Source organism: Neopsephotus bourkii, unplaced genomic scaffold (genome assembly GCF_033783945.1).
Source record: "Neopsephotus bourkii isolate Nb327-2 ecotype Australia unplaced genomic scaffold, CSIRO-AGI_Nbou_v1 NB_1625, whole genome shotgun sequence".
Lineage (NCBI taxonomy): Eukaryota > Metazoa > Chordata > Aves > Psittaciformes > Psittacidae > Neopsephotus > Neopsephotus bourkii.
The window spans coordinates 25,696-49,643 of record NW_026902100.1 but is presented as its reverse complement, the minus strand read 5'-3'; the positions used below and the strand labels follow the sequence as shown (position 1 = coordinate 49,643).

The following is a 23,948-nucleotide window of genomic DNA, read 5'->3' as shown; positions in this document are numbered from 1 at the left end:
GGACTGTGCCCTGAGATCCACGTGGAGCTGCTGATGTTAGCTTTTTACAGCTGAGTTTTCAGTTTCTGAAAAGTGAATTCTGGTATCACTGTCTTTTAGAAGGAGCCCAATATTATCTAGAAGTGTTGTTAACTATTTTTACTGTTGGATTTTTAGTAAATTTCCTGGTGAATTTAATGTAAGGAGTTGCATCAGTGTTTAGGTGACTAATTTATTTCAATTTTCAATTTATTTCAATATTCACTTCTTTGGGAAGTCTTACTTTGTGATGCTATTAGATATTTGGAGATCTTTGGTTTTGCTCAGAGCATTGCTGTTTTGGTTTTATTGTTAATAAAAAACCCACACAAAAAAATCTTGTTCAGTGTTGGAAACTGTTTGGAAATTTCTGGAGTGTGACGTGTTCTGTTCCTGTCATGTGTTTGGGTTGTAAACACAGCACCTGCACTTTGGTCCTTTTGCTTCCCCCTTTGGGAAGCTGGGTCTACTGGATGCTGATGGGGCCAGTCTGACAAAGAAGGGGAAGAGCTGCATTGGTAGGAGACTTGCCAGACTGGTCAAGACAGCTTTAAACTAGATCCGCTGGGGGAGAGAGACACCAATCCATCCCAACACTCCCATTCAGATGCCAGCACCTGTAATGAGTTCTCAGAGTGATGCAAAGCTACTTCAGCCTCTCCAGACAATGAGCCAGCTTCATTTGGAGTTCAGCTCAGATGCCTCTATACAAATATCCGTAGTATCGGAAATAAACAAGAGGAATTAGAGATGTGTACATGTCTATGGGGATATGATATCATTGGAATCACAGAAACATGGTGGGATGGCTCCTATGACTGGAGTGTTGGAATGGAAGGTCACAGGCTCTTTAAGAAAGACAGGCCAGGCAGATGGGGAAGGGGTGTAGCTGTTTATGGCAATGATAGGCTGAAGCATATAAAACTGTGACTGGGGATGGGTGATGAGCCAACAGAGAGCTTGTGGGTCAGGGTCAAAGGGAGAGCTGCATTGGGAGACATTACCATGGGGGTCTGCTACAGGCCACCTGACGACCCTCACACCCTAAGAAACCTCACACCCTCCACTCTCCCACCGGGTTATTTACAGGAGCATTTGAGAAATCTGAAGGTTTTGAATGTCCTTTGGATACCCTTGTGTCCTGGGTTCAGCAGTAGCAGTCATTTTTTCTCCTTCTTAGGAGCTGGTGCAGTGCTGTGGTTTTGACTTTCAGCCTGGGAACAGCACTGATAACACCAATGTTTTTAGTTGTTGCTAAGTAATACTTACTCTGGTCAAGGACTTTTCAGTCTCATGCTCTCCCAGTGAGGAGAGGCACGAGAAGCCAGGAGGAAGCAGAGACAGGACACCTGACCCAAATTAGCCAAAGATGTATTCCATACCACAGCACATCATGCCCAGTATAAAAACTGGGGGCAGTTACCTGGAAGGGTTAGATCACTGCTCAGTCGGGCTGTGTATCGGTTGGCGGGTGGTGAGCGATTGTATTCTCTTCCCTTGTTATTTCCCTTATCATTGTTATTATTGGTGGTAGCAGTAGTGGTTTTGTGTCATGCCTTAGTTACTGGACTGTTCTTATGTCAACCTGTGGCAGTTACATTCTTTTGATTCTCCTCCCCATCCCTCCGGGAGTGGGGGGGAGGAACGGGGGGAAGTGAGAGAGTGGCTGCGTGGTTCTGAGTTATGGCTGGGCTTAAACCATGACAACTTGAAACCTGCCTGCTGCTTTTGCTGGGAATCAGCACGTTGCCACAAATACTGTATGTGTTTTATCCACGGCCATACCACCTTGAGAACGCGCTATTTAATCTAATCTCAAAAGTTAAGGAGGGTTGGGCTTGCATCTTGTCTAAGCTTAAATGGTGATCTAAGAGGAGGACCGCCAAGAGATTTTCCCCAAGTTTGGACAGTTATGAGTGGCAGGCTGTGCGGGATAGTATGGGCAAGTGGGTCCCTCCAGTGCTTTGGAACTTCACCCCTGAATAAGTGCAAAATCCAGAAAAGCTAGTAAAACACTTAAATGAGGTGTGCTGTCATCCTGGCAATACCAGAGAGGGATGACTTGTTGCAGCGTGCTGGGGCTTGGCCTACACCTACAGAGCCCTGCTCTGTAAGAAGCAGGGGAAATATGTCTCATTCTTATGGCAAAGCAACAGACAATGCAGCTACTCAACCCCCAAGCACAGCAGCTACAACAACCCTGACAACAGACACTGCACCCACTCCAACCCCAGTGACAGCTACCACAGCCACTCCAACCACAGTGAAAGACACTGCAGCCACTCCAACCACCGTGATAGACACTGCAGATAAACCAAAGGACCAATCTATGCCAATATCAGTTGCCCCTATAAGCAAGGGGAAAAGCAAATGAAAGGCACAAAGAGCAGCTCGCGCAGTGAAGAAAGATGAAGACCCGATACGTGTAGTACAGGGGATGACATCTGAATGAGTTATTAATACAGGAATCAGAGGAAGAGGTAACTTCTCGATCCCGGACCTCAACCGAGCTGCAGAATATACGAAAAGATTTCAGCCATCTTCCAGGGGAGCAAATCATCACCTGGTTGCTCCAATGCTCAACAATGGTGCTGAACTAGAAGGTAAGGAACTCAAGCAGCTGAGTTCACTTGCTAGGGAAGAGGAAACTGACAAAGCTATAGTGAAACAGAAATTACCCCTTGGCCTTTGGAGGCAGCTCTTGGTAGCTGTGAAGGAAAGGTATCCACAACAGAAAACCAAACCCAAACTGCAAGAAGACCCCAGATTGTGGGGAAAAAAATTCTCCCAAACCAACCCCAAATTTCTCCAGCAGTAGAGACTAAAAATCTCATCTTTCTTGGACAACCCTACTCTATATCTTAAGGGGAAAAACTCACATGCTGGGGGTGTTTCTCATGTTGCCACAAACCAAAGACCTTGCCCTGGTGGATGCCTCTGCAGTCCCAAAGGAATAAAAGTATTTTCTTGCATGGGGAGGTGGTTTTTTTTTTTGTTTTTTTTTTTTTTTTTTTTGTGGGATTTTTGCTCCTGGTGCTGCTCTGAAGCAACTTGAACCATCTGGAAGGGCTTCTATGCTCTATGCTCCCCCTTCCACCCAACTCACCTCAGACCCTCCTGCCTGTGCTACCAGCCACAAATATCCCCAAAACTGTAAGTTTTAGTCTTTTTGTTTTGTTTTTTTTCCAAGGGAAGGGGTAGGAAAGAAGCAGGCGGAGGTGCAGGGGGAGAGCCCAGGGTACAGACAAACATGTTCTTTATTGAGCTACACATGAAATTTTCCATTAGTCAGAGAAAGACATTGGCAGTGTGTAATATATCACAGAAAACTCACTGATTGGTAATATGAAAGGCTTAGAAAGACCTAGTGCTTTATATATATATATATATCATATTCTTTTATTTTTAGTTTCCTCTTTATGGATTAATTTTCTTCTGAACATCTGAGGCTGTTCTCCTTCAGCAAAGGTAACTCATAAAAAAAGGTAACTCATAAAAGTAGAGCTGTGAAGACATCTAGTTACTAATCAAAGTAGAAATGACAAAGGGTTGGTCATGAAAATGGTGGCTTCAATGTAAACACTACATTTGTTTTTCTGGGGTTTCTTGGGGGTTTTCAATGATTTTTTGTGGTTTTGTGTGTGTTTTTTTAATTTTTTTAATAATTTTTATTCTTGCTTTTTTAAGTTTGCTTTTTAAGATTTTTTTTTTTACTTTTTTTGGATCACAAACATCCCCACATGAGAGAGAAAAATCACCATCCACTAAAAGGGAAAGGATGGGGGTGATGGGGGGGGGGGAGAACAAGGCCGCACAAAAGAGCATCCACTGGAAGAGTTAGAAATGAATAAAAAACAACAAAAAAAAGTATATATACCGTAAATGAAACATCCCCCCCCTGACAAAGTAAAAGCTAAAATAAACTTGATGTCCATGTGACCCAACTCAATGCCCTGCTGGGGCTGATATGGCTGAGTTGCGCTTTCGGGTACCAACCTGCAGAACCAGTGGGGAATTGTTAAACCAGGAGGGAGGGAAAATGGGAGGAAAAACCCACCAGCCCCTGGCTAGTGAGGGCTTTGCCCTAAAGTGGGGTGGGGAGTCCAAAAAATCTATGCTAAAAAACCCTAAACCCCAGGAAGGGAGCTGGGATGGCAAGATTGGAAACAGGCCTTGTTGCTGTTTTTGTTTCCCTTTGACATTTGGCCAGGGGGGAGTTTTCAGGTTTTTCCCCTCATTTTTAAAGACAAAAATGTATATTTTAGGTTCTGGAGGCTGGGGGTGCCGATGGGGCTTGGGGGCAGGAAGGAGCAGCCCTGTGCTGGGAAGAGAAATAATTAATCATAAAAATAAAAAAAAAAAGCTAACCCACAATGATTAATTATAATAATAATAGTAACAAAAAAATAAACCCCCATGGTCAAATAGGTGCTGGGAGAAGAAGTATCCCCCCTGCACATGAGCACCAGCACAGCCCCCTGCTTTTGCCATGGGGGTGATCCCAGCACTGTCCCTCTGCCCCACAGCTCTCAGAGTTGGGCTGGGCAGAGACCCTTCCATCCCCAGGGCTGCCCCCAGGATGCAGCGAGGGGCTCTTAGACCAACAAAAAGGTGGGTGTATACTGTATACGTATATATATAATTTTTCCTTATGCTTTTTTATTCACCAACTTGCACAATCACAATTTGTTTTTCTCTCATTCAATCTGTTTTGTTTTCATTTTGTTTCACTTATTTTTTTTCCTGCACATGCATGTGTGTGTGGTTGCATTGGGTTTTTTGTTATTGTTATTAATCTTTATTTTCATGTTTCTTTTCTCTCCTGGCACCAGAGCTACCGCCACCCTAGAAGTCGCTTTGCACTGGGGGGGGTGTCAGTACAAGCCACAGCCCCGCAGGTTGTTAGCAATGATGATGTCAGTGACGGCATCAAATACCACCTGGATGTTGTTTGTGTCTGTGGCACACGTCATATGGCAGTAAATCTCCTTGTTGGGGGAGCGGTTTTTGCTTTCAAATTGTGCTTGGATGTAGGCAGCCGCATCCTCGTAGGTGTTGGGACCTGCAGGCAGAGGTGGGGGGACAGAGTAGGGGGGAGTCAGGGCCATGGATCACCACCCTCTGGCCATGCATCCAGCCCCTTGCTGCTTGCAAAGTACTTTATTTCTAAAAAAAAAAAAAACAGGCAAACCCTATTTATTTCCATTTTTTTTCACCCCCCAGCAGGGTCTATTTACCCCTTTTCCTGCCCCATCTCTCTCCTCTCCCTTCCCCAACTACCCTTTTCCACTCCATTTGGCCCCATTTCCCCCTCTTTTCCCCAAATCACAGAGCACCTGGGCTCCATTGGGACTCCTCCCTCCCCAGCTGTGTCTGCTTTGTCCTCTCTGTCCGCTTCCTGTTTTTTCCCTGGGGAAGGGCAGCAGTTCCAGTGGTGTCTGGCTGGGTTGCTTTCCAGGGATGCTCTTTTGGCATCACTGCTGCCTCAGCATAGCCAGCAAGTCCCTGTAGTGCATCTTCATGGAGTGCATGTGGGAGAAAGGCTGGGGGTCCTGGTGGCCTCCCAGCCTGTCAGGCAGGGGGAGTCTTGGTGGCCACTCCAATGTTGCCTGTGGTTGGTGTCTGGGCCCCCTTAGCGGGAGTGAGCCCCTCTGGGTACTGTTGGGGGAGGTCTCACCTGGGTATTGGAATGGGGGAGGTTGGGGTGGTGGTGGGGGGCAGGAGCTGCATGGGGATGTGCTGCTGTTGTCTGTTCCTGTAAGGCTGGAGAAGGGCCAGATGTTTGAGCTGGAAGTTGTTCATTGTTGTATTAAGCTGCTTAGGACAGTGAGAGCAGCTGTGCCCAGCCCCTTGTGGGAAGCCATGCAGCCTGAATGACACCCCTGGAATCACCTTTGGAAGGGCTGCTGTTATCTGGAGACTTATTTTTCTTTTCCAGCTTGCCACTTCCCCTTCTCACCGATGTGGGAGGTGGCCAAAGGACAGGGGTGGTGGCATGGTGCCACCAGGGTAGCTGGGATGTGCTGTACAATTTTGTGTGGGATAGTTTGGGGTGTCCTGCCAGGTGGCTGGGGAAAAAAGTGCTGCTGCTTCTGTGATGGAGAAGCCTCAAAACCTCTGGTGGAAATGCTGGTGCACTTCTGCTGTAGGGGAATGGGGGCTGTCCTGCTGGGGACCCCCTTGTCCCCCAGGTCTGGAATACAGGCAGAAGTTGTGCTGAGTGAAGTAGTTCAGAGACACCTCAGTATCTGTAGGGAGTGCTGGAGCCTCTGAATCTGAGGTGATTTTTCCTTCCCCTTGGAGAATTTGGAAGCAATATCTGTTCTTACCCTATTTTCCCAGCGTTTGTTCTTTTCCCCAAGCCACATTAGTTTTGCTTCAAAATGTGTGATTCTCTTGTGGTTTCAGACATCTGCTGTAATGAGGTTCTTTCCTTCCCCAGCTGTGCCCTGTACAAAGGCACTCCTGGGAGAATGCAGCTTGGAGGACCATGTATCTTGGCTCCTCCATCAGGACCTCCTCAGGAGCCATTAACAAACAGGATGGCTTAATTGGTGGGCAGTCAGGTCTTGTCAAGGTTTCACTTTTCTACAGCTACCTGTGGCCAGGGTCCTCAAAGCTCATCTTGACCCTCTGTCCCATCAGCTGCACCTTTGCCACAAGCACTGACCAAATGCAGGACACAACCACGCCCCATGAGTGGGGTGCTGGAGCCCCACTGCAGCTCTTGAAGTTGGGCAGTGCTTTTGCCCTCCATAATGGTGTCCTGTCCCCTCTGCCCCTGTACCCACCTCTGGGTTGAGTTGTAGCCCCCAACCCCGGTGGCACGGTGGTGGGATCACACTGGGCTGTGCCAGCCCTGGCACATACCTGTGTATTCGGGGAAGCAGATGGTCAGAGGTGATTTCTTGATCTTCTCAGAAAATAGGTCTTTCTTGTTGAGGAAGAGAATGATGGAGGTATCAATGAAGAATTTGTTGTTACAGATGGAGTCGAAGAGCATGAGAGATTCATGCATGCGGTTCTGCAATGGGGAGCATGGAGGGAAGAGAGGGGAGAGAAAGACAAAGAGAGAGTTAGAGGAGAAGATAACTGTCAGAGACTCTATGTCGTCGTGATGCGGAGGGAACACATCACAATCAATATGATTGATAGAAGTGATCCGTTTATTCTGCTTAAGCCTAGGGTATATATAGAGCTAGACTGCTACACACACACATTCTTGGGAAACTCCTGTGGTTTCATTATTTACAGGCACATCCCTTTTTCTAACATCCTTGTTCCTCCCTTCAAGATACTCATTAACTACAAGGTCAGCTTATCCTTTTGCACAACTGGTGTTTTACCGAGCTGTGTTTCTTGCTGACTTTTACAAAACTGGTCCCTGGCCAAGTTCAGCCATGGGAACTTAACCCTTGCTTGCTAACCACGTTTCCACAATTCCCCCTTTTTCTTTTTCAAGCATATTTGTTACAATTTTCATAAGGCTTTGCTGAATACATTGAATAATGCAAGGCAAACAAATCAAGATAAACAAAAGCAAGATACATAAAGGCAAAAAATGGCTTAAAATACTGCTTAACCATGATCCTAGTCCCAGTGACTTTAACCAAGAGGTGAGGTCCCAAGAGTCACCTTCCTTTAACTTGTGTAAATTTCCTTTGAGTTGTCGCAGCTCCTTGTGTATAAAGCTACTATGGTCTGAGAGATTCATGCAACACGTATGGCTCTCTGGTAACAGGGGAGGCCATCCTTCACATCAAGGTCTGGCATGGCATGTGTCCCCACCACTCCACGCCTGCTGGGTTGCAGCCAGCAGCGGAGCTAAAGGTTCTTCTGGGTGGCAGGCACAGAGGCCAACCCAGTCTTGCCCTTGATTGTGGTAGCAGGCATTTGGTCAGCCTCAGTCCTTGCACCTTGTAAATGCAGTTTCACCTGCTTCATTCAATAACAAGTTGTTATTATGGCAAGGCACACACACAGATTTACATTAGCAGAGTAACTATTACAGGGTGCAGCAGCATGTTGAAGATGCTGATGCCAGCAAGGGACTAGCCAAAGAAATTTCTTACCAGTGGAATTCTCCCACCCTCTTAATTTGTTCCATTACCTGCTTTATAACACTACCATTGTATTAGAATATTTCTATCTTTTGCCTTAGCATTTTCTAGCAGCTACTACAAATTTGCATACTCTAACATCTCTTTTACAAGTGACTACAAGGTGTAGTTTGTTATCAGTAACTGGCTAGTAAATACAGATGGTTTCATACACAAAATCAAAGCCTCTAACAATAACTACTTTACAAACACACATATTCAAGCTGTTACTTTTCAGTTGCCCCCAAATGATGTTTAGCAATCATTGGTTTTTCTCTATCTCATTCTGCTTGGGGTATTCACATTCAGCTCCTGCAGCTGAGGCATCAGATTCCTCCATTCGTCTGTCCAGCTCATGGCAAGGCTTGACAAACTTTGCAGGCATTCGCCATGGACCTGTAGGCAGGAGGACACAAATATACCCCCTCCTCCAGGTTATCAGTTCTTGAGAAGTAGATAGGTTCTGTATCTGCCACCCTGATGCTGCTTAGGTGACGGCTCGTAAGGCTTGTGGTTGCACTACCCCTCTCGCTTTTTCAGTTAGCAGTTCTTGTTTCAACCGATCTATCTGTTCCTCCAAGTCTTGGATTCATCCCCAGGTTACTTTAAACATATTAAGCTTGGGTTTGTTTTATTTTGTTTTGTTTTTTCTCTCCTCGGCTCTGGTGTCCATCCTGGTCCTTCCACCGGTGGAGCACCGGGAGCCGAATCGGAGGGCAGCTGTTTTTGAACATGGGGACTGAACTCTTATCAAATAACTTTTTTTTTTTTTTTTTTTTTTGAAGTTGCTCACCCTGCTTTGCATGGCTACAAACGCCTGCCTGCCTGGCAGCAGCTACAGCTGCCTGCCTGCTTCAGCAGCAACCATAAATATCTGCCAGCAACCTCACTTTTGCATTAACCCTTTCTTGTCTGAAATGTTAAACTACTATCTATTAGAAACTTTTACATGAACCCAACAACAAAAAATACACAGAACACCGTCTGCCCTCAACACACACACACACACGTATGGGATCCCACAAGCACAGTCCACACAACTACAATATTTGAAGCACAAAATCCCAACAATCATTACTTCCACTACACAATCCCACATACAGAACGTGGCACAAGGACCCTGTGGAGACTAACAGGAAAACCAGCTCCGAGAAGCATCATTGCAGTGCGAGGTGGCAGGCTCAACCTTAGCAGGCGTCCCCGCAGAGGCTCTGCCTCCCCCACATCGCATGAGGCTTGGGCTTTTATACTGACCAAAATGCACACTCATTCCGACACAGGTGGCCAGCCTATGTTGGAAGAAGTAGCCAGCAGTATTTATAAAGGTCTCCAAAGGTTGATAGAAACCTGGACATACTTATTTTTACCAGCTTCTAGTACATGACTATCTCAGAGAGAATGTATTAAATGAGTTGTATATAAGTCCACAGTCCATCACAGACCTTTCCACTGCAGGTCTTGATGCAGAACTTTAATGTAAAAAAGGTTGCTCCCTTCACCTTAAGAAGGACTGAAAACATCCATAAAATGGATGTCCTAAGATCAAATTTCAGTTCATTCAGTCATTGACAAGGGGGGTGTCCTGGGGACAGTGTTGACTTTTTCCAGTGTTTCACCCATCGAGCTGGTACCCACCGCAGACCAGAATCTGTAATTACGAATATGCATAATAAAATATGTACATTTACAAGTATTCACAAGATGTAATAAGGTTTTTAACAAGATCACAACCTGTGATTAGTGACTTCTTGTAAAATTGCCCTTTCTATATGTTGAACAATGCTTACAACATATAAAGAATCTCAGACAATACTAAGAGGGGTGTCAGGCCATCGTTGAAATACTGCAATAACAGCACTTAGCTCTACTGTTTGTAGCAAATTGGAAAAATGACCAAATATCTTCTGCTCTTTCCAACCATTGTCTGTTTGCCAAACATATCCGGCTGTGTGATTGATTTTGCTTGCATCTGTAAAGACAGTTAATCCTATAACAGGTTTACTAGGATAAAAGGTAACATCTTCAAACTGATTATTCTTTAGCATTGTAAACATATTATGAGGTGGAAAATGTATATTAAGAGGACCAACAAAACCTATCAGAGAAAACTAAACAGCAGAGCTAGATTGTTGTGTCCAGTCTAACCATACCCTGGTCAGTGGCAAACAAGTTTGTGATGGATCACAGCCCATAATTTTCTGACAACGTGAATAACCTCGTATAATCAAAAGAGCAAATACTTCTAACCGAGTAGTTACAGCCATCGCTGCTTTCTGTCTGGTGCAATTGCCAGTCCTGCTTTCACTAATTCTGATTGTAGCAGGTAGAGGAGATGGTTCTTGTTTAAATCTTTGCCTGCAATTAGGATATCATATGTATAGTGATAGATAACACATTTTTGCAGTTTTCATCGGATTGGTTGCAATACTCAGGCAACATACAGTTGACAAAGAACAGGAGAATTCTTCATACCTTGAAGTAAAACAACCCATTCATATCTCTTAGCAGGCTCTCCTTTGTTAATAGCTGGGACAGAGAAAGCAAATTTTTCACAATCGCTTGGGTGTAGAAGAATTGTGAAAAAACAGTCTTTTAAATCAATTACTATTAAATCCCAACCCTGAGGTATCATTAAAGGGCTAGGCAAGCTAGGTTGCAAAGCAACGACATTCAATTGTCTTGTGTCCAAATTTGTCACATCTAATACATTTATCTGCAAAACCAGTAACCCCACTGGGGGGGTGACGGGCTGCTGAACTAATTTTCTTTACAGTACACTGTTTCGTTTTAAAATGTCCTGTCCATCCACAATTATAACATCTCATATCTTTAGTACCCCACGATAGCTCTAACCTTATTGTAAAAGGGGTTTAACAGCAGCAGAAAAGGCAGTAGCCATGTATCCAGCCTTTTCCTCTGCTGTGCTCACTTTAAATCATATCTGAAGGTGGGGAGTAAGCAACAATTGAGCTATCATACGGATATCATATGGTGCTAAGATATATGCAGAAAAAATATGTGCAATAATTGCCCGAGTATACGATGATTTTAACCCATAGGATGTTACCGGTTGACGCGCCTCCTTTACTGCCTTTAAATCCAATGTCTCCCACTCCCCCTGTGTAGTGTTAAACACCGGGAATGCCGAGGGACCCATAGCCGAAAATTCCCCCATAACAATTGCATCTTTGATCATCCCACGCCAACCTTTAGCAGGGTTATTACCGTAATCCCCTACCCCGTGCCCAACACCCCCCTCCCACTCCCCTTTCTTTACTACTGGATTGTAGGAGGGTGGGGCAGAGGGTTCGGAGGTTTCTTTTGTTTTCAGTGCTTCTAATTTCTTCAGCAGCTGTCGCAGTTGACCATCACTGAGGCTGGTTTGCATCTGCTGATGAGCCGAACTGCCTGAACCGTCTGAATCTGAGTCGGGATCAGGAAGGGAAGGTTACAAGTCCGGTTCTGCCGGAGGCTCTGGGTCTGGTTCCAATTCCGATTCGGGGTCTTCTTCCTCTAGGTCGAAGGTGACCACATTTGCACTTTCTACTTGTACTTTTGGACGCGAGCGCCGTTTCACTTTATCTTCCCCCTTTTGCCGAGGGGGCTTCTGCGGTGCATAATCGAGAAGGGCGGTAAACTCTTTCCCAAAGTCTATTTCTTTCCTAGACCTCGCTTCTCTAAGAAGCATTTAAATAAATCATAGGCTGTCTTTCCATATCCATTTTTATATTTTTCACAAGTTATATAGCTTTTTATATTCTTCACAAGTTACACAGCTTTACACAGCTTTACACAGCTTTACAGAGGTCTTTATATTCTTACACAGCTTTTTATATTCTTACACAGCTTTTTATATTCTTCACGAGTTACACAGCTTTGGCGCCAATGCCGCTTACCCCGCAGACAGCCAAATTAGCGGGCGGCGAAGGCAGAGGCTCCTCTACCAGTGAACCGGCTCCTCTCCTCCAGGTCCTCGAGGTGACTCAGTACTCTTGTCCAGCAAGATCGGTGCCTTTGACCCTCCGGACGCTGCTTTTCCGGTGCTTCCCCGCTCCGCTCACGTCGACCCCAGCCTCTACGGGTACCTGGGTTTCTTTGTCTCGCCTTGGTCTAAGTCCCTTGTTCGGGCACCAATTTGTCGGAGACTCTATGTCGTCGCGATGCGGAGGGAACACAGCACAATCAATATGATTGATAGAAGTGATCCGTTTATTCTGCTTAAGCCTAGGGTATATATAGAGCTAGACTGCTACACACACACATTCTTGGGAAACTCCTGTGGTTTCATTATTTACAGGCACATCCCTTTTTCTAACATCCTTGTTCCTCCCTTCAGGATACTCATTAACTACAAGGTCAGCTTATCCTTTTGCACAACTGGTGTTTTACCGAGCTGGGTTTCTTACTGACTTTTACAAAACTGGTCCCTGGCCAAGTTCAGCCATGGGAACTTAACCCTTGCCTGCTAACCATGCTTCTACAGATAACATCTTTCTGAATTGAAATGGTTAGAAAGCAAAGAAAATCTGTGAAATAAGACAGTGATAAGTGTGAGATGGTTACAAAGGTGGAAGAAACAGAGTACTGCTGTCCTCTTGGGCTGGAGGACAAGGCAGGTGTGGAGGTTGGGGTTGATCCCTGTGGGGCTGCTCAAGCAGAGCTGACACCTGAAGTTTCAAAGACGAGCAGAAAAAAAGTCACTTGCTTATCAGCTGCCTCACTGGAATGTGGAAGAGGCCTGTGTCTCTGCAGGGGCTGGGCACCCCTTAAGCATCACTTGCAGAGCCTAAAGAAAAGATGGACAGCCAGCAGCCAGGATGGGGACTGGGATGAGAGGGAGTTCTGGCCACCTTGGTGTGGTCCTATGGACCTGCCTGGAAGGGAACTTGTGCCAAGTGGTGCCATGGTGGTGAGACTGGTGCTGAGGGGTTGCCCAGGGGTTGCCCAGAGGCAGGTCCTGTCCCAGCTGGCCCCTTCTGCCCCTGGAAGCATATTCAGCCCCTCTTTGAAAGTACCAGGTGGCTGCTAAGAAACCAGACTGTGAGCTGCTCCAGGGGGATGTTCAGCATGGAAGAGATTTAGTAGGAGCATAGAGGTAAATCTCTAAAAATTGTATTTTTAAGAAATTGGCATTTCACAAGTGGACAAAATCCTTTTCTCCTCATGCTACAGAAGTTGTTACTGGAAAGAAGTGGAGAACGGACAGAAGGACAAGAGGAGGAGGAGAAGTTGTCCTGTGGTGAATCAGCTGTTGCAGGGCCTCATCAAGTATTTTCATGCTTCACTCAAACTGCTGTGGGGGCTCTCTGCAGACACATGCACCCACTGCCAGTGTGGAGGTGCTGCTGGACAGGACAGGTACAGCTCTCTAGGAGCTCTCACATTTTCTCCATCATTAACTTGTTCTTAAAATAAGCAGGAAGCCATTCCCTGCTGCTCCAGGGAGAACATCAGGAGCCATTTCAGGCAGTCTGTGTGCCACCTCTATTGCACATATCCACCTAGTTCACTCCTTGAACATGCAAAGCTTCCAGTGCAGAACCAGGGTTCAGTGAAGTCTGAAGTTGCTGAATCCACTATGCCCCTCTCCACAACCCTTCTTGGGGTCCCTTGCATGGAGCAGAGTGCAACAAGGGTGCCCAGCAGCCAGCGGGAAACCCACCTGCAGCAAACACCCCCCCGAGCCCCTTTTTGGAGGTGCACCAAAGGGGGGGGCTTGGATTTGCCAAAGATTTTGGAGAACACACGTTTCCTAATGAAATGATGACCCAATTACACATTTTGGCATTTTTCATGAATGTTTTATTAGGGAGTCATTTTATTAGCTACACTTCAACTGTAGCTTTTGCATGCAAAAATTAGCAGATGTCTGATTTCATCTTGAAAGGCTTTGAGATTACACTGGTGGTTCCTTGACAAAGAGCAGTGAGGGATGTTAAGCAGCCATTTCCCAAAGCTTAAGGACTTTGTTTTGTCTCTATCTTTTAAAAATAAAGAAATAAAAAGCCTTGATCAGGGAGAAAGAAAACTGCCACAGGACAACGTGGCTCTTCTTGACCTGTGGCTGTTGCAAAAATGCCGGGTCTTGAGATTTTTCATGGGAGGTATCCTAGTGGGGTTTTCTTCTGTGTGGGGTTGTTTTTTGTTTGTTTGTTTGTTTGGTTGGGTGTTTTTTTTGGTTGGTTTGGTTTTGGTGTTGTGTTGGTTTTTTTTCCTTGTTCATCCTACATTGTATATTTAAATAAGTGACTGATGGTGTTGTAGGAGCAGCATGTGCCCAGGGAAATGAAAATCCCCAGTGCAGGGAAAATAACCCTGGTGACTTGAAAAGGAGGTTTCCAGTGTAGAAGGTCAGGGCAGGATAGCATCCTGGAGGCAATTTATAAAAATGTCCTATATGAATTTAAAAAGAGGAAATCCTTTTCCTCTTAGCTATCAGTTTTTCTCAGGGCTGGCCTTTAATTCTGATCTGCAGGATGGGTCCAGCTGAAGTTACACCAACAGGAATCATAGTTTTCCTTTGCTGAGGTTTCTTGACATTTTTTCTCTTGATTTCTTCAAGTTCTTTGCTTCTACTTCATGCCCCAAAATAATGGGAAATCGTGGATGGTCTGATGCAGAGACATGGGGCAAGGGGCTGCAAGGAGGGGAGGGGTAATTTCAAGAAGCCAAGGAACAAAGAAAAACCATGGTAAAGTTGTTCTACTTAAAAACAAAGGGGAAAAAATCAGCCAAATACATAAAATTAAATATCTTTTGGTCATATCCTTTTCAAATTCTTAATTTCCAGGCGAATGAGGCTGTGGCAGATAACTGACGTGTGTGTGTGCACAGAGCAGATGTAGGGTAAATAACAGGCTTGAGACGCTGAACACACTGAAAGGAGACACAATAAAACCACTCACACTAGAAAAGAGCTGGCACTTTATTAAGGTTTTGTAACTAATAAATACATTACGGACAGCCAATAAATTATTACAGTAACTAATGCTCTATTAAACCCATGGACAGTCACTCTTCATACAAAATTGCAGTTAATACTGTATGTTAATGTTAATAATAATAACATAATACTACTACTAATAACATAATAACATAATACTAACGTTAATACTGGGCTATCAAACATGCAGGAAAAATGTTTCAGCAAAAGGAAAACAGTGGCAGCCTCTGGTGATCCTTTGGTAAGAAACGTGGTGGGGAGTGGGGAGCCCAGAGGCAGGGTGATAGTCACTTTTCCCTTGTTGAGCTGAAGGGGGGAAAGGGAGGTGGGGAGGTAGGACTGAAGATGTTAATTAGGGACTGGGCTATGGGGCAATGGTTGGTCTTTAAATGACCCTATTTGAGTGCCACCAAGTTGCTTCAGCATCGGCAAAGATGAAAATCATGTTGTTACTTGCTATCATCTATTCTCCCCACCTGGAACAGGGGGTTTAGTCCTCAAGCCACTTGCCTGTGCTACAGGACAGTCAGGATTTGGTCTCAACATTATTTTCTAAGACACTGGGTGGGAGAGGGGCTGGGGCAGTGAGTGTCGAGCTGGTTCCCAGCCCTCCTCCCCAGATGTCTCTCTTTCCCATGCCTGCCTACGGAGAACCCGGCTGCTCTTTCTGAAAGATAGAGATGTTTTTGCCTGATCTCCAGTCCAACTCCCTTCCCTCTCCCTGCGTGGTGCCAGCTGAGAGGCTTTGGTCCTCCTCCTCTTATTAACGCATCGATGTTTAAGGCTCACACTTGTTCATGTTTGCTAGCTAGCTTTTGCAGCACAAATAAGGATCTCACAGGCTGCTGGTTTGGTCCTGTGAGAAGTCCCTTTCCATAATCATCTTCTCAGTGTAATGTCATATAGGTCATGTACCTTTATCTGCCAGCATCAGTTATCTTGTGTCAGTGCAGGGGCTCAGAAATTATAATGGACACTCAAGTCTTGGGGTGTTTGGGGAGAGTGTTTCTGTCTGCTTTCTCTTCCAGAGTGGTGGAAGCAAGACCCTGGTCTGCTCTTTTGTGCCACCTGTGCCACATCTCTACTTTCTTGTGTGTGTTGGGGATGCAAGTGTGTGATTGGTACGGGTGGTTCAGGATGATGCTTAGTAGCACCATCTCCATTGATCTTGATGCCTCTGGCGTCAGATTGTAATGAATGTTTTATTATCCTTGGAAATGGTGGTGGAGTTTTTGGTTGTAAGTCTTGAAGACAAACCTGGCCCATGACAAAGACACAAACAGTAGTACTAAGCTTCTCTAATCAACTTGACAGTCAGCCTTGTTCCCAGGAACTCAACAACTGTCCCTGGATCCAGGAGCTTTTTTGGCCACAAAATGCTCAGACACACTGCACAGGCTAACAGTGCAGGGTTGGTCCCTTTTACAGCATCAACTGCAAAATGCCCTGTGGATGATGTCTGTCACCCATAGCTGAACCCTGTGCCTTGTCAAGCAGCAACTGGGTGCAAGGGGATGTTTTGGCAAAAGGAGACCTTCTGTGTCCCATCCTGACCTCCTGGGGTTGCATTCCCAGCCTGAGAAGAAATCCTGTTCTCTTGCAGGTAAGCACTGGGCTCATGCCACAATAGACTAAAATCACCAGATACATTTCAATGTACCTTACAGTATAGACCGTTCTCATTAATACTTGTAGCATCCTGTAAAACAGAATCACACCTACTGAGGAGGCTCTCCCCTCTGTTGAGGAACAGGATGGCTGGCCAGCCAGGAAAGCTGAGGGCAAAAAGCTAATTCTCATACAAAACTCCTGAGAGAGATTTAGTTGGCAGTATTTCTGTGAGGATACATGCAGGCTTTGTGTTCAGTGTTCCTTTGGTTTATGATGGTACAGCAGTGTGCTGGCACTAAATGGAGCTGGGACCTGGGAAAACAAGTCATGCAGGTGGGATGTGGCCTCAGGAACAGAGGGGCTCCTGGCTTTGTTGGCTGGCCAGCTCTCTGTGGGAGCTGATGCCACCAGAGGTATTTTAAGGCTGAGATGGTGAAGAGAAAGGTTGTACTCAGCTGTGCTGAGAAGGGGAGGCAGAGACCTGGTGTTATTGCTGTTAGTGTCCAGCAGAGCAGCAGCTGGCCCTCACTGTACAACACTAAAGATAGTTTTATCACTTAATACTATTTAGGGGGTTACTGACACATCTGCCAACCATGCTGGCTGTGAGCTGGTTACAGGGTAAGAGCCACTTTATTTTCCTCTGCAGGCCACCCCTGAGCCCCAAGGTGCTCCTGCTCGCCTCCCTGGCTGGGGTTTTGTCACAGATGTCCCACGAACAGTGTTCTGGCAGAGTCCAATCTGACAGGGACTCTCTTCTGGCTCCCTTCTCTTCCTGATCTCCCTGCTGCCTCAACCTGCCTCATCTCCCTTCTGCAACTTCTTTTCAAAACCAAAAAAGAGATGCTGCATGTCTGCAGGAACATCAGTTATGCTGGAATCACTTAGGCTGGGAGGTGCTCTGGGAAAGGTCCCTGGGTCCCCAGCTGGCATCTTTGTGCATGGGGTCCCCATCAGGATGCCATCCCTGGAGCATCCTTGCTGCCTATAGTCTGGGAGTCCAAGCCCAGCTGCCACTGACCTCCTCAGCCCAGCAGCTCTGTGGCATCCACCAAAGCTCCTCAGAAATGGGTTACTGAAACCACTAGACATATTTTAACATTGATTTAGAAACAATTGAGGTAAAACTGTTACTGGTAACAAATGCTTTTAGGCAAGGCTTAGTAGGTTTTGTTACTGTGTCCTTCTTACTCAGACACCAGCATAACTCGATGTAGCTGTTTCACTTGTTCAAACAGCTGTCTGGATAAAAGGAGAATATACAAATCCAAGCTGTGGTAGCTGCATTCAATACTGATCGTTCCAGCTTTGAGGTAGGAATTGGAGCCATAAGGTACACTCAGAATGATCATATTGTGCCTAGCACTTCCCAAAGTAACAGTGTTAAAAAAATAAAATGTATCTAAATAACCAGGATCAAAAATATCCATTAATTTCAAGGGGAAAAAAAAGTTTAGGTTCCAAACTACACTGTTGCTTAACAGTATTTTAAGGCTTTGATTTTTTCTTTTTTTTTTTTTTTAAGAACTGAAGTATTTTTGGCTTTTGGCAGTTGAAATGCACTTTGTGGGCAATGGGTTAGCTCCCTCTACAGCACTGTGTATTGGGAAGGAGGAGTAGAGCAAGGCAATAAGGGAATGAACCAAAACTAAACCAAATCAAAGTAAAACGGGGCTGGGGAAAGTTGAACTTGCTGCAAAGTTTTCTGGAATGGAAGGAGGGATTTATGGACTTCTTCCTCATCATCCTCTGAGGAGGAAAAAGGAGAGAGAGGATCTGTCTGCAGGACCAGAGGATTCTCCTGGTGGGCGCAAGGGAAGAAGGGAAGGAGGAGGGTGCTTTAGTAGAGTCCACAGCCCCGCAGGTTGTTGGCAATGATGACATTCGTGATGGCATCGAAGACAAACTGGATGTTGTTGGTGTTGGTGGCACAGGTGATGTGTGTGTAGATCTCCTTGTTAGGGGACTTGTTCTTGCTCTCGTACTGAGCCTGGATGTAAGCCACTGCCTCTGTGAAAGAGTTTGGGCCTATAAGAGAGCCAAGGAAAAAGAGCTGGTTAAAGCAATCTCATGACCCTAAATCTGTAGGGTGCCTGGAAACACCCCACTGTAGGGATATGAGGAGCTCATACGAGGCTGCTGCAATTCAGCCACCCAATCTCCATCTCAGGGATTCAGCCAGGATTGCTTCAAGGGAGGAGATGCTCTCCAACTGCCAGCTCAGCTGTACTTTTATTCTGGATTGCTGTTTATAGTCTATAGAGATGAAACAGATGAGGGAACTGAGTGTTAAGCAGTCAGTGATGGAAAAACCAGCAGAAATTCCACATCATGATGACAAAAAATAGAAGAAACCTTCCAGGAATGCAGCAAGTGCTTGACCTGGTGAAAAGGCTTAGTGTTTTTTTGTTTTTAGACATTGTTATTAAAGTTTCAGCTTTTGATGGAAAAGAAGACCTAAAATGTCCATGAATTGAGGGCAGTGTTGGTAACCGTGCCCTCCTTTCCCTGAGGCATTAAGGGAAAAGGGCATGAAAAGATCCAGCCTCTGTTACAGGGCGAAGTGGGTTTTTCTCAAAAGAAATGACACACAAGCTAATGTTAAATGTGCCTTTTTCAGGAATTAGGACTGCAGTGTGGTCTGCTAGAGATGTGCCTAAAATCACACCATGAGGAGTTTCTTGTTTTGGTGTATAGTGATGTCTGTGCCAAACCTTATTAGCCATCAGGTTTTGTGTTAAAAAAACTGAAGAGCAGTCATGCAAAAGGGCATATAATCTCTCATCTGTCCAGCCTTGACACTGTTCAAACACAGTGCTCCACTCAGGTACCTGCTTTGGTCTGATAGACCATTCACTCTGGCTGGCCTGGAGTGCAGCCTTCCAGCAGCCCTGGAAGGCTCCACAGTGTTAACACTGCTAATGCTCTTGGATCCCTCACCCTATGTGATGCTTTACTGATGGGAAATGTTATCTGCCAGAAAGAAGCTTACTTGGTATCGTGATTTAAGCCCAGCCGGTGACTCAGAACCATGCAGCCGCTCACTCACTCTGCTACAATTGCACAGTGTAACTGGATGCCATCAAGCTATCAAGAGGTAAAACCCACCTGTATTTCTGGATTGACAGGAGGATCCCAAGAGTTGACTGTACTGGAGGCTGAAATCAGCCTAACTGGGAAGGAGTAGCAAAATCACCCTATTGTGACTGGTCCGGACGCTCCATGCATCCATGGCATAGACTATCACAGGAGACCCAAAAGGGTACCTGTGGGCTTTTGGTATAGCTGCCTCAGAGATGGAGGAAATTAAGCAGCTGTCCACTTTGCCTGGTCTTTCAGAGGATCCTTCTGTTGTGGAGGTGCTGAAGGTTGAAGAACAACAAGTGCCAATCGCAACCACAGAAGTGCCCCGGCGGCAATATTGCACCAACTGAGACTCCCTGATTCCCATCCATAGGCTGATCCATAGACAGGAGAGCCAAGGAGTGATGAGCAGGACCTGTGCACCCATTAATAGCCCCATATGGCCAGTACTTTATACTGACTCATGGATGGTGGCAAATGCCCTGTGTGGGTGGTTACAGCAATGGAAGCAGAGCAACTGGCAATGCAGAGGTAAACCCATCTGGGCTGCTGCACTGTGGCAAGATATCGCTGCCCTGGTGTAGAGCCTGGTGGTGAAGGTAGGCCACATAGATTCTCATGTACCAAAGAGTTGGGCTGTTGAGGAACACCAGAACAACTAACAGGTGAATAAAGCTGCTAAGATTGAAGTGGCTCAGATGGATTTTGATTAGCAGCATAAGGGTGAAATATTTTTGGCCTGGTGGGCGCATGACACTTCAGGCCATCTGGGCAGAGATGCAACATACAGATGGGCTCGTGATCGAGAGGTGGACTTAACAATGGACACTATTGCCCAGGTTATTGACAAATGTGAAACATGCTGCAGTTAAGTAAGCCAAGCAGTTAAAGCCTCTCTGGTATGGTGGACGATGGATGAAATACAAATATGGGGAAGCCTGGCAGATTAATTATATCACACTATCCTGGGCCTTGAGAAACAAGTCTTGTGGCAACACTGCATGCCAGAAAAAAATGAGTCAGACAATGGGACTCATTTCTGGAACAACCTTATAGACGCTTGGGCCAAAGAGCAGGGCATTGAGTGGGTGTACCGCATCCCCTATCATGCACCAGCCTCTGGGAAAATCAAACGGTACAATGGACTGTTAAAAACTACACTGAGAGCAATGGGTGGTGGGACTTTCAAACGTTAGGATACACATTTAGGAAAAAAACATCTGGTTGGTCAACACTAGGGGATCTGTCAATAGGGCTGGCCCAGCCCAATCAAAAAGCGATGGTATATTTAAAAAAAATTGGAGCTGAGCATGATGTGAATGGTATAGACTAAGTGATGTATACTGTCCTGAGTTTAGCTGTAACAGTTATTTTTGTCCTTCTTAGCAGCTGGTGCAGTGCTGTGTTTTCAACTTTCAGCCTGAGAACAGTGCTGATTACACACCAATGTTTTTACTTGTTGCTAAGTGATGTTTACTCCGATCAAGGACTTTTCAGTCTCATGCTTTGCCAGTGAGGAGGGGCACAGGAAGCCAGGATGAAGCAGAGACAGGACACCTGACCCAATCTAGCCAAAGGAGTATTTATTCCATACCACAGCATGTCCTGCCTGGTATATAAACTGGGGGGAGTTACCTGGAAGACCCAGATTGCTGCTCAGGTCAGGTTGGGTATCAGTCATCACGTGGTGAGCAATTGTATTCTGTATCATTTGTGTTTATTGTTTTCTTTTCCTTTTCCCCTTTTGGTTTTTATATTCTCTCCCCTTGTTATTTCCCTTATCTTTATTATATTGGTAGTAATCCTGCTCAGTACGAGAGGAACCGCAGGTTCAGACCCCTGGTGCGTGAGCTTGGTTGAGGAGCCACTGGTGCGAGGCTACCATCTGCGGGCTTATGACTGAACGCCTCTAAGTATCCCGCCTAGATGCTTGTTGTGCTATTGCGTCATCGGTTGCTTGTGATTGACCCAGGAGATGATAGTCTTGTTCAGAATGCGTGGGTGAAGGTCTTCCCGAATCTCCGTTAGAAGACAGGCCTTCCTCATAGGAGAAGGAAAACTCCTATCTTCAAATCTGGGCTGATAGAGCTCATCTAGCCTTGTATGGTCTTCCATCAAAGAGAAGGACACTCTTACAAAACCTGCGACCTGTGGACTTTGCTGTCACTGTCCTAGCTAGCTAGGCCGTGGCAGTTAAACCTCAGGTTTAAAGAGTGGGGCCAGTTTTGCGCAAGCTGCGCTTCACCTAAAAAAATCCACTGTGCAGGCTGGAAGGGCTTACTCTCACTTGTCTGTATGGACAGGCGAGGGTCAAAACAGTAGGTGACAAGGTGCATGGGAAGCTGCAGATCCAACCTTACATGCAGGCGGACCAGCGCATGGGTAGCTCGAGATCACTCAGGAGACGACAGTCCTGGTCGGACACTTCCTGATTGCCTAAGCACCCTTTTTCCCAACCAGATTTGCCTATCCCACTTGCCCTTGGTCATCGTGCTTGTAGTAAGTGTGGTTAAAGCCCTTCCCAAATCTTTGCTCGCGAAGCCAAGCCATCAATCAATTATTATTGGTGGTGGTGGTAGTAGTAGTCTTGTATTATACCTTAGTTACTGGACTGTTCTTATCTCAACCCATGGGATTTACAGTCTTTCGATTCTCCTCCCCATTCCTCTGGGGGGGGGGGTGGGTGTGAGGAAGAAAGGGGGAAGCAAGCAAGAGGCTGTGTGGTTCTGAGTTACTGGCTGGGCTTAAACCACAACACTTTGGTTTGATATTTGCTGTGGTTGAAGGCAGCAAGTGGGAAATCCCTTGTACTTACATATACATGTGCTACTAGTTGAAGACACAAGCTTATGAAGACCATGAGACTTAAGAATATCCTTGAAGTAAGAGAAGCAAAATGTTTTCTGGGAGGAGTTTCTTGCATGAAGACCTGTGTGAAAACTTTGGTAACAGCTCCACATGCTGTGCACAGCCAGGAGGGTGTTTGATGAAAAGTAAGTTGGTTGTTCAAAAGGTAGGAGGATTTAGATGCTAGATTCCTTCTGTGGGAGCAGGGAATCACTAATGCCATCTTGGTTTAAAAAACACCCTGGATTCTGCTGCTGCTTCCTTAAATATTATGGATTAGTTAAATGCATGAGTGAATTAAGGGGATGGAAAGATTGCTCCAGCATGCAGCAAGCAAATTTGTGGATGCAGTCTTCTAATAATTCTCTGTCAGCAGAACTAATTGACATCAGAAACATCATTTCATTAAAAGCATTTTGTGGAACCTACTTGTGATGTAGAAGGTCCGCTCATTTGATTTATAGGCTTTCATCAAATAATTCTTTTTAACTCCAGGGCAACTTTCTAATAAAGCTGCTTTTTCACAAGGCCACAATTGTTTCACTCTTGAGCTGTGGTCAGCAAAGCAGGGATGAGTAAGCTTAAGTGCTTGGGTCTAAAGTCTGAGCTTAATGGCATTGCTGAATGCCTAGGTGTGAGATATTCTTCACCTATGATTTAGATCCCAGTTGGATCCGTGGAAGAACTTTCAGCCTTTAGACTTCCATCCCTCTCTGATGGCACGAGAGACAAGAGATCTGTGGAGGGTCCCTGACATTGTGATAACTCCCATCTTCCAGAACAGCACCTCAAAGGAATTCAAGCATCTTTGGGGTACTCTGAGATTTGGGAAGACTGGTTTGGTTTACTTGGAGCTGAAGTGCTCCAGAAACAAGCTATATTTGTTTTTCTTTGTGTCGTCAGCTGAGAGCTTAGCTATGTGCATATGAGGGTCTGCCTCCAGCAATGAACAACTCTCTTGGGCTAGAATAGCTTGAGAAGGAAAAGATATCTAAAACAATATTCCTTCTTGTTCTACTCTCTCCTTCAGGGATATGTAAGAATATTATTTCAGATTGGGGTTACTGGGAGACTACAGCTGATGATCCACAAAGCCAGGTCCACAAAATATGATCAGGAAGGAGTGAAAGTTGCAGATTTTTTTTATGGAGAAAAAGGAAAAAGGAAGATGGCATAATAATCTTCTGATATACAGAAGTGCTGCTAGAAAGAGAATGGTGATTAGCTTCTCTACAAGCCATCCAAAAAGATATAATCTGATTTGCAACCAGAAAAATTTGGGTTTGGCATTATTGTGAGCTTTCAACTGTAAAGACTGTGAAATTTCCATTATTAGATCTGTTTTG

General features: G+C 45.4%; 1 protein-coding gene across 1 annotated transcript in view; it reads right to left on the bottom strand.

The window, feature by feature from the left end:
- Positions 1–4,793: 4,793 nt before the first annotated feature.
- The window catches only part of LOC133222923 (guanine nucleotide-binding protein G(o) subunit alpha-like), a 30,461-nt gene continuing 11,306 nt past the window's right edge, over positions 4,794–23,948 (bottom strand). Inside the window, exons 3-4 of the mRNA XM_061373115.1 lie at positions 6,889–7,042; positions 4,794–5,080 (exon numbers count right to left, since the gene is read on the bottom strand). Coding sequence (XP_061229099.1) covers positions 4,893–5,080; positions 6,889–7,036 — 336 coding nt within the window. The 5' untranslated portion in view covers positions 7,037–7,042 and the 3' untranslated portion in view covers positions 4,794–4,892. The remainder of the gene's footprint in view (positions 5,081–6,888; positions 7,043–23,948) is intronic.